At 52.2% G+C, this 15,804-nt stretch overlaps 1 protein-coding gene across 4 annotated transcripts in view; it reads left to right on the forward strand.

Annotated features, from left to right (window-relative positions):
* The window catches only part of LDLR (low density lipoprotein receptor), a 44,016-nt gene that overhangs the window by 13,700 nt on the left and 14,512 nt on the right, over nucleotides 1-15,804 (forward strand). For 2 of the 4 annotated variants that reach the window (XM_063719934.1, XM_063719935.1), the window contains exons 4-12: nucleotides 2,118-2,498; nucleotides 3,467-3,589; nucleotides 4,293-4,415; nucleotides 7,621-7,740; nucleotides 8,448-8,573; nucleotides 10,219-10,390; nucleotides 10,475-10,702; nucleotides 13,277-13,395; nucleotides 14,049-14,188. In XM_063719934.1, coding sequence (XP_063576004.1) covers nucleotides 2,118-2,498; nucleotides 3,467-3,589; nucleotides 4,293-4,415; nucleotides 7,621-7,740; nucleotides 8,448-8,573; nucleotides 10,219-10,390; nucleotides 10,475-10,702; nucleotides 13,277-13,395; nucleotides 14,049-14,188 — 1,532 coding nt within the window. The remainder of the gene's footprint in view (nucleotides 1-2,117; nucleotides 2,499-3,466; nucleotides 3,590-4,292; nucleotides 4,416-7,620; nucleotides 7,741-8,447; nucleotides 8,574-10,218; nucleotides 10,391-10,474; nucleotides 10,703-13,276; nucleotides 13,396-14,048; nucleotides 14,189-15,804) is intronic. The other 2 variants (XM_063719936.1, XM_063719937.1) reach the window with 1 other exon arrangement.

Genomic DNA, 15,804 nt, shown 5'->3' on the forward strand with positions numbered 1-15,804 from the left:
CCCCGCCCCATGAGGCTGAACACATAGTGACACTTGCTAGCCAAGCCTCAATGACCCACGTAACATGAAGGGGAAAAAGCCAGAAAATTCTGCCAAGGAGCAAGGCCAAGAATCCCGAAGGGAAATGGACTTTGAAGCTGGGCATCTTCTTGACTGTCTTAATACAAGTGGCACGTCCAAATCCAAAACCCTGAAATTCAAAGTCTTGAGCACCCGAAATTCTGAAACGTCTTGAGCACTGACCTTTAGAAGGAAATGCTTATTGGAGCATTTTGGATTTCGGATTTTTACCACTGAGTGTGGAGTCCTAATTAGGAAAAAAACCAGGCTGGCCGAACCAAGGGAAAGCAATAAAAGAAGGCAGATAGGGTTGGGCACGGTGGCTCACCCCTGTAATCCCAGCTCTTTGAGAGGCTGAGGCGGGTGGATCACTTGAGGTCAGGAGTTCGAGAACAGCCTGGCCAACACGGTGAAACCCCATCTCTACTAAAAATACAAAAACTAGCCAGGCGTGGTGGCGTGTGCCTGTAATCCCAGCTACTCGGGAGGCTGAGACAGGAGAATCACTTGAACCTGGGAGGCGGAGGTTGCAGTGAGCCAATATCACGCCATTGCACTCCAGCCTGGGGGACAAGAGCGAAATTCTGTCTCAAAAAAAAAAAAAGAAGAAGAAGGCAGACAAACTATGTAACTCTGCCTTTCTCCATGGTCCAGAACACACAGCCCTCCTGTATAAATAACTCCTTATCTTCCTGCGCCCAGCTATCACCTGACACCTCAGCTGATAGAAAATTGAAAGTTAGCTCACAGCAACCTCGGCATTATAAGTACTGCACAAAGCCCTCTTCAGCGCACAGCACAAGCACCATTCTATAAAATCTCCAGCAAGCGGCCGGGTGTGGTGGCTCACACTTGTAATCCCAGCACTTTGGGAGACTGAGGCGGGCGGATCACCTGAGGTCAGGAGTTTGAGACCAGCCTGGCCAACATGGTGAAACCCTGTCTCTATTAAAAATACAAAAAAAGTAGCCAGGCGTGGTGGCAGGTGCCTGTAATCCCAGCTACTTGGAAGGCTGAGGCAGGAGAATTGCTTGAACCCGGGAGGTGGAGGTTGCAGTGAGCCGAGATCGTGCCATCCCACTCCAGCCTGGGGGACAAGAGCGAGACTTCATCTCAAAAAAAAAAAAAATTCCCAGCAAGCCTTTGTCTTCTGGCAGTCAGCTCCTCTCTTGCTGACCTGCTCGTTGCTTTCTTGCAAGGTATTTTCCTACCTACTTTCTGGAATAAATCTGTCTTTCTGTACTTACAACTGCCTTTTTAAAAATTTCTTTCTTTCTTTTTTGAGGTGGAGTCTCACTCTGTTGCCCAGGCTGGAGTTCAGTGGTGCAATCTCAGCTCACTGCAACCTCTACCTACTGGATTCGAGCGATTCTCCTGCCTCAGCTTCCCAAGTAGCTGGGATTACAGGCGTGCACCAGCACACAGGCTAATTTTTGTATTTTTAGTACAGACAGGGTTTCACCACGTTGGCCAAGGTGGTCTTGAACTCCTGACCTCAAGTGATCCTCCCACCTCAGCCTCCCAAAGCGCTAGGATTACGGCCATGAGCCACTGAGGCCAGCTGCACCTACAACTGTCTTGATAAATTCTTACCTCCACACCACTGGTCCAGACAGTCAATGCTCACCCACAACATTAAGGATATTCCAAATTTGAAACATTCCAAAATCAGAAAAATATTCCAACTCTGAAAATATTCCAAAATCCAAAAAAATTCAAAATCTAAAACACTTCTGGTCCCAAGCATTTTAGAGAAGGAATACTCAACCCAAAATAAGGACAGCAGTTCTATAAATGGTGCTACCATCTTGCCGGTCTCAGTTTAACAGCTTTACACCTGTTAACGCACCAGTCCTCATAGCAGTGCTGGGAGATGTGCACAGATGAGGAAACTGAGGCACCGAGAGGGCAGTGGTTCAGAGTCCATGGCCCCTGACTGCTCCCCAGCCCGCCTTTCCAGGGGCCTGGCCTCACTGCGGCAGCGTCCCCGGCTATAGAATGGGCTGGTGTCGGGAGACTTCACGGTGATGGTGGTCTCGGCCCATCCATTCCTGCAGCCCCCAGGACGTGCTCCCAGGACGAGTTTCGCTGCCACGATGGGAAGTGCATCTATCGGCAGTTCGTCTGTGACTCAGACCGCGACTGCTTGGACGGCTCGGACGAGGCCTCCTGCCCGGTGCTCACCTGCGGCCCCGCCAGCTTCCAGTGCAACAGCTCCACCTGCATCCCCCAGCTGTGGGCCTGCGACAACGACCCCGACTGCGAAGATGGCTCGGATGAGTGGCCGCAGCGCTGTAGGGGTCTTTACGTGTTCCAAGGGGACAGTAGTCCCTGCTCGGCCTTCGAGTTCCACTGCCTAAGTGGCGAGTGCATCCACTCCAGCTGGCGCTGTGACGGCGGCCCCGACTGCAAGGACAAATCTGACGAGGAAAACTGCGGTATGGGCGGGGCCGGGGGCGGGGCGTCCTATCACCTGTCTCTGGGCTCCCCCAGGTGTGGGACATGCAGTGATTTAGGTGCTGAAGTGGATTTCGAACAACATGCCAAGAAAGTATTCCCATTTCATGTTTGTTTCTTTTTTTTCTTTTCTTTCTTGTGTTTTGGTTTTGAGATGGAGTCTCACTCTGTGATTTTTTTCACCTAAATTTCCTGTATCCATATGGCCACCATGAGGCCCCAGGCTGGCCGATGGTTCCTGTTAGCTTATTGGGAAATCACTGTTTGGAAGGTGCTGGTTGTTTTTTGTTGTTTGTTTTCTGTTTTTGTTTTTTTTTTGAGACGGAGTCTCACTCTGTCGCCAGACTGGAGTGCAGTGGCGCGATCAGCTCACTGCAACCTCCGCTTCCTGGGTTCAAGCCATTCTCCTGCCTCAGCCTCCCAAGTAGCTCGGATTACAGGCATGTGCCACCACCTCCGGCTTTTTTTTTTTTTTTTTTTTTTCTATTTAGTAGAGATGGGGTTTCACCATGTTAGTCAGGCTAGTCATGAACTCTTGACCTCAGGTGATCCACCCTCCTCCGTCTCCCAAAGTGCTGGGATTACAGGCGTGCACTGCCGCACCCAGCCTTTTTTTTCTTTTTTTGAGACTGGGTCTTGCTGTCACCCAGGCTGAAGTAAAGTGGCAGGATTATGGCTCACTGCGGCCTTGATCTCCTGGGCTCATGCGATCCGCTCACTTCAGCCTCTCAAACAGTTGGAACCACAGGCTGTACCACCAAGCCTGGCCAATTTTTTTGTACAGGCACAGGCTGGTCTTGAACTCCTGGGCTCAAGCAATCCTCCTGCCTTGGCCTCCCAAAGTGCTGGGATTCCAGGCATGAGCCGCTGCACCCGGCTAAAGGCCCTGCTTCTTTTTCTCTGGTTGTCTCTTCTTGAGAAAATCAACACACTCTGTCCTGTTTTCTAGCTGTGGCCACCTGTCGCCCTGACGAATTCCAGTGCTCTGATGGAACCTGCATCCATGGCAGCCGGCAGTGTGACCGGGAATATGACTGCAAGGACATGAGCGATGAAGTTGGCTGTGTTAACGGTGAGCTCTGGCCATCTGGTTTCCATCCCCCATTCTCTGTGCCTTGCTGCTTGCAAATGATATGTGAAGCCAGAGGGCGCTTCCCTGGTCAGCTCTGCACCAGCTGTGTGTCTGTGGGCAAGTGACTTGACTTCTCAGAGCCTCACTTCCTTTTGTTTTGAGACAGAGTCTCGCTCTGACACCCAGGCTGGAGTGCTGTGGCGCAATCACAGCTCACGGCAGCCTCTGCCTCTGGGGTCCAGTGATTCTCCTGCCTCAGCCTCCCGAGTAGCTGAGATTAAAGGCGTATACCACCATGCCCGGCTAATTTTTTGTATTTTTATTAGAGACAGGGTTTCTCCATGTTGGCCAGGCTGGTCTTGAACTCCTGGCCTCAGGTGATCCGCCTGCCTCGGCCTCCCAAAGTGCTGGGATTACTGGTGTGAGCCACCGCGCCAGGCCTAATTTTTTTGTATTTTTAGTAGAGATGCGGTTTTGCCATATTGCCCAGGCTGGTCTCGAACTCCTGGGCTCAAGCGATCTGCCTGCCTTGGCCTCCCAAAGTGCTGGGATTACAGGCACAAACCACCATGCCCGACGCGTTTTCTTAATGAATCCATTTGCATGCGTTCTTATGTGAATAAACTATTATATGAATGAGTGCCAAGCAGACTGCGGCTCAGACACACCTGACCTTCCTCCTTCCTCTCTCTGGTTCTCACAGTGACACTCTGCGAGGGACCCAACAAGTTCAAGTGTCACAGCGGCGAGTGCATCACCCTGGACAAAGTCTGCAACATGGCTAGAGACTGCCGGGACTGGTCAGATGAACCCATCAAGGAGTGCGGTGAGTCTCGGTGCAGGCAGCTTGCAGAGTTTGTGGGAAGCCAGGAATGGGACCGAGACATGAGTGCTGTAGGGTTTTGGGAACTCCACTCTGCCCAGCCCGTGCGAAGGGCTCCTTTTTTCATTTTGAGACAGTCTCGCATATTTGCCCAGGCTGGAGCGCAATGGCAAGATCGTGGCTCACTGCAACCTCTGCCTCCCGGGTTCAAGTGATTCTCCTGCCTCAGCCTCCCGAGTAGCTGGGTTTACAGGCGCCCGCCACCAAGCCCGGCTAATTTTTTGTATTTTTAGTAGAGATGGGGTTTCACTATGTTGGCCAGGCTAGTGTTGAACTCCTGACCTCATGATCCGCCCACCTCGGCCTCCCAGAGTGCTGGGATTACAGGCGTGACCCACCCCATGAAAAAAAATTAAAAAATGAAGCGATGCTGGGTGCGGTGGCTCACGCCTGTAATCCCAGCACTTTGGGAGGCCGAGGCAGGCAGATCACGAGGGCAGGAGATTGAGACCATCCTGGCTAATATGGTGAAACCCCATCTCTACTAAAACTGCAAAAAATTAGCCGGGTGTGGTGGCAGGCACCTGTGATCCCAGCTACTCAGGAGGCTGAGGCAGGAGAATCGCTTGAACCTGGGAGGCAGAGGTTGCAGTGAGCCGGGATCGCACTCCAGCCTGGGCGACAGAGTAAGACTCTGTCTCAAAAAAAAAAAAAAAAAAAAAAGCGAATTCTGAAATACATGAATTCTTTTCCTTGGATGCCTGCTTCTATCTTGAGGTTAGTTGTTGTTGTTGTTGTTGTTGTTTTGAAACAGAGTCTTGCTCTGTTGCCCAGGCTGGAGTGCAGTGGCATGATCTTGGCATCTTGGCTCACCGCAACCTCCGCCTCCCAGGTTCAAGCGATTCTTCTGCCTCAGCCTCCTGAGTAGCTGGGATTACAGCTGAATGCCACCTTGCTGGGCTAATTTTTGTATTTTTAGTAGAGATGGGGTTTCACCATGTTGGCCAGGCTGGCCTCGAATTCCTGACCTCAAGTGATCTGCCCGCCTCCTGAAGTGCTGGGATTACAGGCGTGAGCCACCTCGTCCTGGTGAGGGTCTTTTTTTCCCCAACCCTTTGTGGTGGATACTGAAAGACCATATTAGGATAACTGTACAGTATAGAGAAGGCAGTGGCAAGTTTTCTCTGTCATATACCAGAGTGGGCTTGGGCAAGGTGGCACACTCCTGTAGTCTCAGCTAATCAGGAGGCTGAGGAAGGAGGATCGCCTGGGCCCAGGAGTTGGAGACTGTAGTGAGCTGTGATCACACCACCACACTTCAGTCTGGGCAACAGAGCAAGAGACCCTATCTCTAAAAAAAAGTAAATATTTTGGACACCGTGGGCCATACGGTCTCTGGTGCAGTTTCTCAACATGGCTGTTGGGTGAACACAATCACACACAGAACGCAAACCAATACATGTGGCTGTGGGCCCAGAAAATGTTATTTATGGACACTGAAACTGGAATTTCATGTAACTGTTTTGTGTCATGAAAATGATTTCCCTTTTTATTTTTATTTTTCTTCTCAAGTATTTAAATATGTAAAAGCCATTTTTAGGCCTGGAAGGATGGTTCACGGCTGTAATCCCAGCACTTTGGGAGGTCGAGGCGGGAGGATCGCGAGATCAGGAGATCGAGACCATCCTGGCTAACATGGTGAAATCCCGTCTCTACTAAAAATACCAAAAATTAGCCAGGCATGGTGGCGCGTGTCTGTAGTCCCAGCTGCTTGGGAGGCTGAGGCAGGAGAATCGCTTGAACGCAGGAGGCGGAGGTTGTAGTGAGCCGAGGTTGCACCACTGCACTCCAGTCTGAGTGACAGAGTGACAGTCCGTCTCAAACAAAAAAATGTTTGCCCGTGCTGGTCTTGAACTCCTGGGCTCAAGCTATCTGCCTGCCTTGGTCTCCCAAAGTTCTGGGATTACAGGCATGAGCTACAGCGCCTGGACTTTTGTTTTTTTATATCTATCTATCTATCTATCTATCTATCTATCTATAGATATAGATATAAAACTGTTGTTTTTATCTATATATCTCTATATAACTTGTTTTATATATATATATAACTTGTTTTATATATATATATAAACTGCAGTAAAAAACATATAACATAAAATTTACCTTCTTAAACCTTATTAAGTGCACAGTTCTGTGCCATTAGCACATTCACACTGTTGTACAACATCACAACCACCATCTCCAGAACTCTTTTTTTTTTTTTAATTCTTTTTGAGACAGAGTCTCACTCATCGCATGGGCTGGAGTGCAGTGGTGTGATCTCGGTTCACTGCAACCTCCACCTACCAGGTTCAAGCAATTCTCCTGCCTCAGCCTCCTCAGTAGCTGGGATTACAGGTGCCCGCCCTACCACGCCCAGCTAATTTTTGTATTTTCAGTAGAGATGGACTGGGTTTCATCATGTTGGCCAGGCTGGTCTCGAACTCCTGACCTCAGGTGATCCTCCCACCTCAGCCTCCCAAAGTGCTGGGAATACAGGCATGAGCCACTGCGCCCGGCCCTAGAACTCTTTTATCTTCCCAAACTGAAGCTCTGTCCCCATGAAACACTCACTCTCCATCTCCTCCCCAACTCCTGGCACCCACCATTCTACTTTCTGTCCCTATGAATGTGATGGGTCTAGGGACCTCCTCTGAGTGGAATCAGACAGCATTTTCCTTTTTTGACTGGCTTATTTCACTGAGCCAAGTGCGGTGGCTCACACCTGTAATCCCAAAACTTTGGGAGACTGAGGCGGGCGCATCACCTGAGGTCAGGAGTTCGAGACCAGCCTGGCCAATGTGGTGAAACCTCATCTCTAGTAAAAATTCAAAAAATTAGCCTGTCGTGGTGGGCGCCTGTAATCCCAGCTACTCAGGAGGCTGAGGCAGGAGAATCGCTTGAATCCGGGAGGCGGAGGTCGCAGTGAGCCGAGATCGTGCCATTGCACTCCAGCCTGGGCAACAAGAGTGAAACTCCGTCTCTGCTAAAAATACAAAAAAATTAGCTGGGCATGGTGGCGCATGCCTGTAGTCCCAGCTGCTTGGGAGGCTGAGGCAGGAGAATCACTTGAACCCGGGAGGTGGAGGTTGTAGTGAGCCATGGTTGGCGGCGAAGGGATGGGTGGGGGCCCGAGAGTGACCAGTCTGCGTCCCCTGGCCCTGCGCAGGGACCAACGAATGCTTGGACAACAACGGCGGCTGTTCCCATGTCTGCAATGACCTTAAGATCGGCTATGAGTGCCTGTGCCCCGACGGCTTCCAGCTGGTGGCCCAGCGAAGATGCGAAGGTGATTCCCGGGTGGGACTGAGCCCTGGGCCCCCTCTGCGCTTCCTGACATGGCAACCAAACCCCTCATGCCTCAGTTTCCCCATCTGTTAAGCGGGCTTGAAAGCAGTTAGGAGGGTTTCATGAGATTCCACCAGCATGGAAAACTATCATTGGCTGGCCAGAGTTTCTTGCCTCTGGGAATCAGTAATTAAGAAATTTCAGGCTGTGTGCGTAATCCTTGTAATCCCAACACTTTGGGACACCGAGGCGGGCGGATCACCTGAGGTCGGGAGTTCGAGACCAGCCTGACCAACATGGAGAAACCCCGTCTCTACTAAAAATACAAAATTAGCCAGGCGTGGTGGTGCATGCCTGTAATCCCAGCTACTCGGGAGGCTGAGGCAGGAGAATCACTTGAACCCGGGAGGCCATTGCACTCCAGCCTAGGCAACAAGAGTGAAACTCCGTCTAAAAAAAAAAGAAAAGAAAAAAAAAAGAAATTTCAGCTGACACAGCTTCACACTCTTGGTTGGGTTCTCGTGGTGAATGGTGAGGTCAGGTGATGACTAGGGATGACACCTGGCTGTTTCCTTGATTACATCCCCCGAGAGGCTGGGCTGTCTCCTGGCTGCCTTCGAAGGTGTGGGTTTTGGCCTGGGCCCCATTGCTCCGTCTCTAGCCATTGGGGAAGAGCCTCCCCACCAAGCCTCTTTCTCTCTCTCCCAGATATCGATGAGTGTCAGGATCCCGACACCTGCAGCCAGCTCTGCGTGAACCTGGAGGGTGGCTACAAGTGCCAGTGTGAGGAAGGCTTCCAGCTGGACCCCCACACCAAAGCCTGCAAGGCTGTGGGTGAGCGCGGGAAGGCGGCGGGTGGGGGCGGCCTCACCCCTCGCAGGCAGCAGTGGTGGGGAGTTTCATCATCTGAACTTTGCACAGACTCATATCCCCTGACCGGGAGGCTGTTTGCTCCTGAGGGCTCTGGCAGGGGAGTCTGCCGCCCTGTTAGGACTTGGGCTTGCCAGGGGGATGCCTGCATATGTCCTAGTTTTTGGGAATATCCAGTTAACGGAACCCTCAGCCCTGCTGGTGGAACAGGAACCGGCTTTCCTTTCAGGGACAACCTGGGGAGTGACTTCAAGGGGTTAAAGAAAAAAAATTAGCTGGGCATGGTGCCGCACACCTGTGGTCCCAGCTACTCAGGAGGCTGAGGCGGGAGGATTGCTTGAGGGCAGGAGGATTGGTTGATCCTCCCACCTCAGCATCCGGAGTAGCTGGGACCTCAGGTGCATGCCACTATGCCTGGCTAATTTTCTTTTCTTTTTTTTTTTTTTGAGATGGAGTCTCGCTCTGTCGCCCAGGCTGGAGTGCAGTGGTGCAATCTCGGCTCACTGTAAGCTCTGCCTCCCAGGTTCACGCCATTCTCCTGCCTCAGCCTCCCTAGTAGCTGGGACTACAGGAGCCCGCCACTGCGCCAGGCCAATTTTTTGTATTTTTAGTAGAGACAGAGTTTCACTGTGTTAGCCAGGATGGTCTCGATCTCCTGACTTCGTGAACTGCCCGCCTCGGCCTCCCAAAGTGCTCGGATTACAGGCGTGAGCCACCGTGCCCGGCCGCTAATTTTCATATTTTTAGTAAAAACAGGGTTTCACCACGTTGGCCAGGCTAGTCTTGAACTCCTGAACCCAAGTGATCCTCCTGCCTTGGCCTCCCAAAGTGCTGGGATTACAGACAACACACCTGGCTATTATTTTTTAGAGGCAGGGTTTTGCTCTGTCTTCCAGCCTGTAGTGCAGTGCAGCCTCCATCATAGTTCGCTGCAGCCTTGACCTCCTGGGGTCACGTGATCGTCCTGCCTCAGCCTCTGGCGTAGCTGGGAGTACTGGCATGTGCCACCATGCCTGGCTAATTTTTTTTTTTGAGACAGAGTCTCATTCTGTCATCCAGGCTGGAGTGCGGTGGCGCGATCTTGGCTTACTGAAACCTCCACCTCCCAGGTTCAAGCAATTCTCCTGCCTCACCCTTCTGAGTAGCTGGGATTACAGGTTCCTGCTACCAAACCTGGCTAGTTTTTGTACATTTAGTAGAGACGGGGTTTCACCATGTTGGTGAGGCTGGTCTCGAATTCCTGACATAAAGTGATTCTCCCGCCTCAGCCTCCCAAAGTGCTGGGATTACAGGCTTGAGCCACCGCGCCTGGAATATTTTTTTTTTTTTTTTTTTTTTTTTGAGGCAATAAGGTCTCATTGTCTTGCCCAGGCTAGCCTTACACTCCTAGCCTCAAGTGATCCTCCTCCCTCAGCCTCCCAATGTGCTGGGATTACAGGTGGTCGCCACTGTGCCTGTTCCCGTTGGGAGGTCTTTTCCACCCTGTTTTTCTGGGTGCCTCCTCCGGCTCAGCTGCACCCTGCAGGGTGACACAAGGGGATGGGGAGGCACTATTGGTTCCATCGACGGGTCCCCTCTGCCCCCCTGACCTTGCTCCACGGGTCCCCAGGCTCCATCGCCTACCTCTTCTTCACCAACCGGCACGAGGTCAGGAAGATGACACTGGACCGGAGCGAGTACACAAGCCTCATCCCCAACCTGAGGAATGTGGTCGCTCTGGACACGGAGGTGGCCAGCAATAGAATCTACTGGTCTGACCTGTCCCAGAGAATGATCTACAGGTGAGCGTCGCCCCTGCCTGCAGCCTTGGCCTCAGGTGAGATGAGGGCTCGTGGCCCTGATGCCCTCCTCTCCTCCTGCCTCAGCACCCAGCTTGACAGAGCCCACGGCGTCTCTTCCTACGACACCGTCATCAGCAGGGACCTCCAGGCCCCCGACGGGCTGGCTGTGGACTGGATCCACAGCAACATCTACTGGACTGACTCTGTCCTGGGCACTGTCTCCGTTGCGGATACCAAGGGTGTGAAGAGGAAAACGTTATTCAGGGAGAACGGCTCCAAGCCAAGGGCCATCGTGGTGGATCCTGTTCATGGGTGCGTATCCACGACGCTGAGGGCTGCAGAGGGAAGGGAGGGAGCAGGAAGGGGCTTCAGGAACTGGTTAGTGGGCTGGGCATGGTGGATCATCAAGACCAGCCTGACCAACATGGTGAAACCTCGTCTCTACTAAAAATACAAAAATTAGCCGGCTGTGGTGGCAAGCACCTGTAATCCCAGCTGCTCGGGAGGCTGAGGCAGGAGAATCACTTGAACCTGGGAAGCGGAGGTTGCAGTGAGCCAAGACAGCCCCACTGCACTCCAGCCTGGGTGACAGAGTGAGACTCCGTCTCAAAAAAAGAAAAAAAAGAACTGGTTAGTGGCTAGGCCCCAGGATGGTATCTTCCAAGCCCGTGGCTGACTCAGCAGCTTCTGGGTCAAGACACTCTGACCTGTGTCCCCTGGCAGGAAGCATTGCCCCTGCCGCCTGCCCAGTGTACTCTGTACCTGTCAGGCAACATCTGCTACCTAAGCACGTGAGAGGTGGCATTTCACAGTTTCAGTGTGGTGCTGACAACCTGGGACGCACACTGTCCTTGCAGCTACAATCAGGAGGTCAATGTTGGGTTTCTGGCAGAGAACACTGGAAAAGGCACGCTTGGTGTCTGGAAGGGAAAAGCAGGGAAGAGAGCATCATTCAGATGGAACAGAACCTGCCTGTGGGTGAAGGTGGGCCCGCTAGGGCCAGTGTCCCTTTTTATTTTTATTTATTTGTTTATTTTTTTGAAACGAAGTCTCGCTCTGTCGCCCAGGCTGGAGTGCAGTGGCGCGATCTTGGTTCACTGCAAGCTCCGCCTCCCGGGTTCACACCATTCTCCTGCCTCAGCCTCCTGAGTAGCTGGGACTACAGGCGCCCGCCACTGCGCCGGGCTAATTTTTTCATTTTTAGCAGAGACAGGGTTTCACCGTGTTAGCCAGGATGGTCTCGATCTCCTGACCTCATGATCAGCCCTCCTTGGCCTCTCAAAGTGCTGGGATTACAGGCGTCAGTCACCACTCCCGGCCCCCTTTTTATTTCTTAGTTTTTGAGACGGAGTCTCGCTCTGTCTCCCAGGATAGATTGCAGTGGTGTGATCTCGGCTCACTGCAGCCTCCACTTCCCAGGTTCAAGTGATTCTCCTGCCTCAGCCTCCCAACTAATTGGGATTACAAGCATGCGCCACCATGCCCGGCTAATTTTTTGTATTTTTAGTAGAGACTGGGTTTCACCATGTCGGCTAGGCTGGTCTTGAACTCCTAGCCTCAAGTAATCCGCCCACCTCAGCCTCCCAAAGAGCAGGGATTACAGGCGTGAGCCACCGCGCCCAACCCAACCCTAGACCTCTTTTAAACAAGACAATGCTTGCTGTTACCACAGAACAATGGGTGGGGTACCTGTGACCCAGTGTGTTTGGCCACATAACTGCCAGAGGGAAAGAGACTCCCAGACTGTCTCCACTCAGATACAAATGTTGTGTGTGTGTGTTCTAGTCTCATGTTTGTTTTTTTCATTTGTTTGTTTTGAGACAGGGTATCGCTCTGTCACTGAGGCTGGAGTGCAGTGTCGCAATCAGAGCTCACTGCAGCCTCAAACTTGGGCTCATTTGATTCTCCCACTTCAGCCTCCCAAGTAGCTAGAACTACAGGTGCACACCACTGCGCCCAGCTAATTTATTTTATTTTTAGTAGAGATGAGGTCTCACTATGTTGTCCAGGCTGGTCTTGACCTCCTAGCCTCAAGCAATCCTCCTGCCTTGGCCTCCCAAAGTGTTAGGATTACAGGCGCGAGCCATTGTGCGTGGTTTGTGTTCTTTTTTTTTTTTTTTTTTTTTTTTGAGACGGAGTCTCGCTCTGTCACCCAGGCTGGAGTGCAGTGGTGCGCGCAATCTCGGCTCACTGCAAGCTCCGCCTCCCGGGTTTACAGGCACACCCACCACTAGGCCAGCTAATTTTTTGTATTTTTAGTAGAGACGGGGTTTCACCGTGTTAGCCAGGATGGTCTCGATCTCCTGACCTCGTGATCCGCCCGTCTTGGCCTCCCAAAGTGCTGGGATTACAGGCATGAGCCACCGCGCCCGGCCGGTTTGTGTTCTTGTGTTTCTTCCTTTCTTTTTCTTTTGAGACAGCGTCTCAGTCTGCCACCCAGGCTGGAGTGCAGTGGTGTGATCATAGCTCACTGTAGCCTCAACTTCCTGGGCTCGAGCAATCCTCCGGTTTCAGCCTCCTAGGCCTGGCCAGCATGGTGAAACCCCTCTCTACTAAAAATACAAAAATGTAGCCAGGTGTGGTGGTGGGGCGCCTGTAATCCCAGCTACTCTGGAGACTGAGGCAGGAGAATCACTTGGACCTGGAAGGTGGAGGTTGCAGCGAGCCAAGATCGTGCCACTGCACTCCAACCTGGGCGACAGAGACAGACTGTCTCAAAAACAAAAAACAAAAAACCCCAAACAAACCACATTTGGAGTTTGGGGCTCCCAGCAGGGCTATTTCCCAAGCCTGAGCCTGGCTGTTTCTGCCAGAATTCATTACACACGTTGGCTGGGATCCTCCCCCACCCTCCAGCCTCATAGCTATTCTCTGTCCTCCCACCAGCTTCATGTACTGGACTGACTGGGGAACTCCTGCCAAGATCAAGAAAGGGGGCCTGAACGGTGTGGACATCTACTCGCTGGTGACCGAAAACATTCAGTGGCCCAACGGCATCACCCTAGGTATGTTCGCAGGACGGTCGTCCCAGCCAGGGCTGGGCACAGGCTGGAGGACAGATGGGGGTCGCCAGGTGGCTCTGGGACAAGCCCAAGCTGCTCCCTGAAGGTTTCCCTTTTTCTTTTCTTTGTTTTTTCTTTTTTTGAGATGAGGTCTTGGTCTGTCACCTGGGGTAGAGTGCACTGGTGCAATCATAGCTCACTGCAGCCTCCACCTCCCAGGCTCAAGTGGTCCTCCTGCCTCACCCTCCTGAGTAGCTGAGACTACAGACACATGCCACCATGGTAGACTAATTTTATTTTATTTTTCGGAAGAGACAAAGTCTTGTCATGTTGGCCTGGCTGGTCTCAAACCTCCAGGGTGCAAGCGATCCTCCCGCCTCAGCCTTCCGAACTGCTGGGATTACAGGCGTGGGCCGCCGTACCCAGCCTCCCTGAAGTTTTTTTAACCTGCAGCTCCCCTACCTACCTGCCCATTGGAGAGGGCGTCACAGGGGAGGGGGTCAGGCTCACACGTGGTTGGAGCTGCCTTTCCAGATGCTTCTCTGCCGGGTCCCTTGGTGGGGGTCTTCCTGCCTGGAGTAGCATGGCCAGGCCCACAGGCCCCTCTGGGACTGGCATCGGCACGTGACCTCTCCTTATCCACTTGTGTGTTGTAGATCTCCCCAGAGGCCGCCTCTACTGGGTTGACTCCAAACTTCACTCCATCTCTAGCATTGATGTCAATGGGGGCAACCGGAAGACCGTCTTGGAGGATGCGAAGAGGCTGGCCCACCCCTTCTCCCTGGCCATCTTTGAGGTGCGGCTTGGGAGGTTGACGGAAGTCCTGGCTGACTGTTCACTTAGAGCAACTTATGTACGAGATGCAAGTGCTTAGGTGGAGGACAGACACAGACTGTGTAGATCACTCAAGCCAAGACGAATGCGGAAAACTGGTCGTGACTGGGAGGAGGTCTTAGACCTGAGTTATTTCTGTTTTCTTTACTTCCTTTTTTTTTTTTTCTTTGAAATGGAATTTCGCTCCTGTTGCCCAGGCTGGAGTGCAATGGCGCGATCTCGGCTCACAACAACCTCCACCTCCCAGGTTCAAGCGATTCTTCTGTCTCAGGCTTCCCAATAGGTGGGATTACAGGCATGCATCACCACACCCAGCTAATTCTGTATTTTAAGTAGAGATACGGTTTCTCCATGTTGGTCAGGCTGGTCTCGAACTCCCAACCTCAGGTGGTCCGCCTGCCTCGGCCTCCCAAAGTGCTAGGATTACAGGTGTGAGCCACCATGCCCGGCTATTCCTGTTTTCTTTCCTTCATTTTTCTTTTTCTTTAAGAGACAGGATGTCTCTCTGTCGCCCAGGTTGGAGTGCAGTGGTGTGATCATAGCTCACTGCAGCCTCAACCTCCTGGGCTCAAGTGATCCTCTCACCTCAGCATCCCGAGTAGCTGGGACTACAGGTGCACACCACCACGCCCAGCTCATTTTTGTAGGTTTTTTTTTTTTTTTTGAGACAGTCTTGTTCTGTCACCCCGGCTGGAGTGCAGTGGTGCAATCTTGGCTCACTGCAACCTCTGCCTCCAAGGTTCAAGCGATTTTCCTGCCTCAGCCTCCTGAGTAGTTGAGATTACAGGCATGTGTGCCATCATACCTGGCTAATTTTTGTATTTTTTTGTAGAGATGGGGGTCTCAGTATGTTGCCCAGGCTGGTCTTGAACTCCTGGCCTTAAGCGATCCTCCCACCTCAGTCTCCCAAAGTGCTGGGATTACAGGCATGAGCCATGGCGGCCGGTTTGTTTTCTTTTTTTCTTTCTTGAGATGGAATTTCACCTTTGTTGCCCAGGCTGGAGTGCGATGGCACAATATCGCCTCACCACAACCTCTGCCTCCCGGGTTCAAGGGATTCTCCTGCCTCAGCCTCCCGAATAGCTGGGTTTACAGGCACACGCCACCACGCCCGGCTAATTTTGTATTTTTGATAGAGATGGGGTTTCTCCATGTTGGCCAGTCTGGTCTCGAACCCCCGACCTCAGGTGATCCGCCCGCCTCTGCCTCCCAAAGTGCTGGGATTACAGGCGTGAGCCACCGTGCCTGGCGGTTTGTATTCTTTTTACTGGGAGTCGTGAAAGGCAGTGATCCTCTGTCACATGTGATCTTGGCTCTCAGGGGACATTTGGCAATTTCTAGAGATTTTTTGGTTGGCACAAGTCGATGGGGAAGACTGTTGGCATCTAGCGGGTAGAGGTAGGTGATGCTGCTGAACGCCCAGAACAGAGAAGTCCAGGCCCTAGATAGAGCCACAGTGGGGAAACCCTGCTCTAAGGAAATGGCACTATTTTCTAGCCCCACGTTCCTGGCAGCATGATTACCAACAGCCAAAAGTGGAGTCCCCCCCAAGTGTGTTCGTCCATTTGCATTGCAGTA

Source organism: Pongo abelii, chromosome 20 (genome assembly GCF_028885655.2).
Source record: "Pongo abelii isolate AG06213 chromosome 20, NHGRI_mPonAbe1-v2.0_pri, whole genome shotgun sequence".
NCBI classification, from domain to species: Eukaryota; Metazoa; Chordata; class Mammalia; order Primates; family Hominidae; genus Pongo; species Pongo abelii.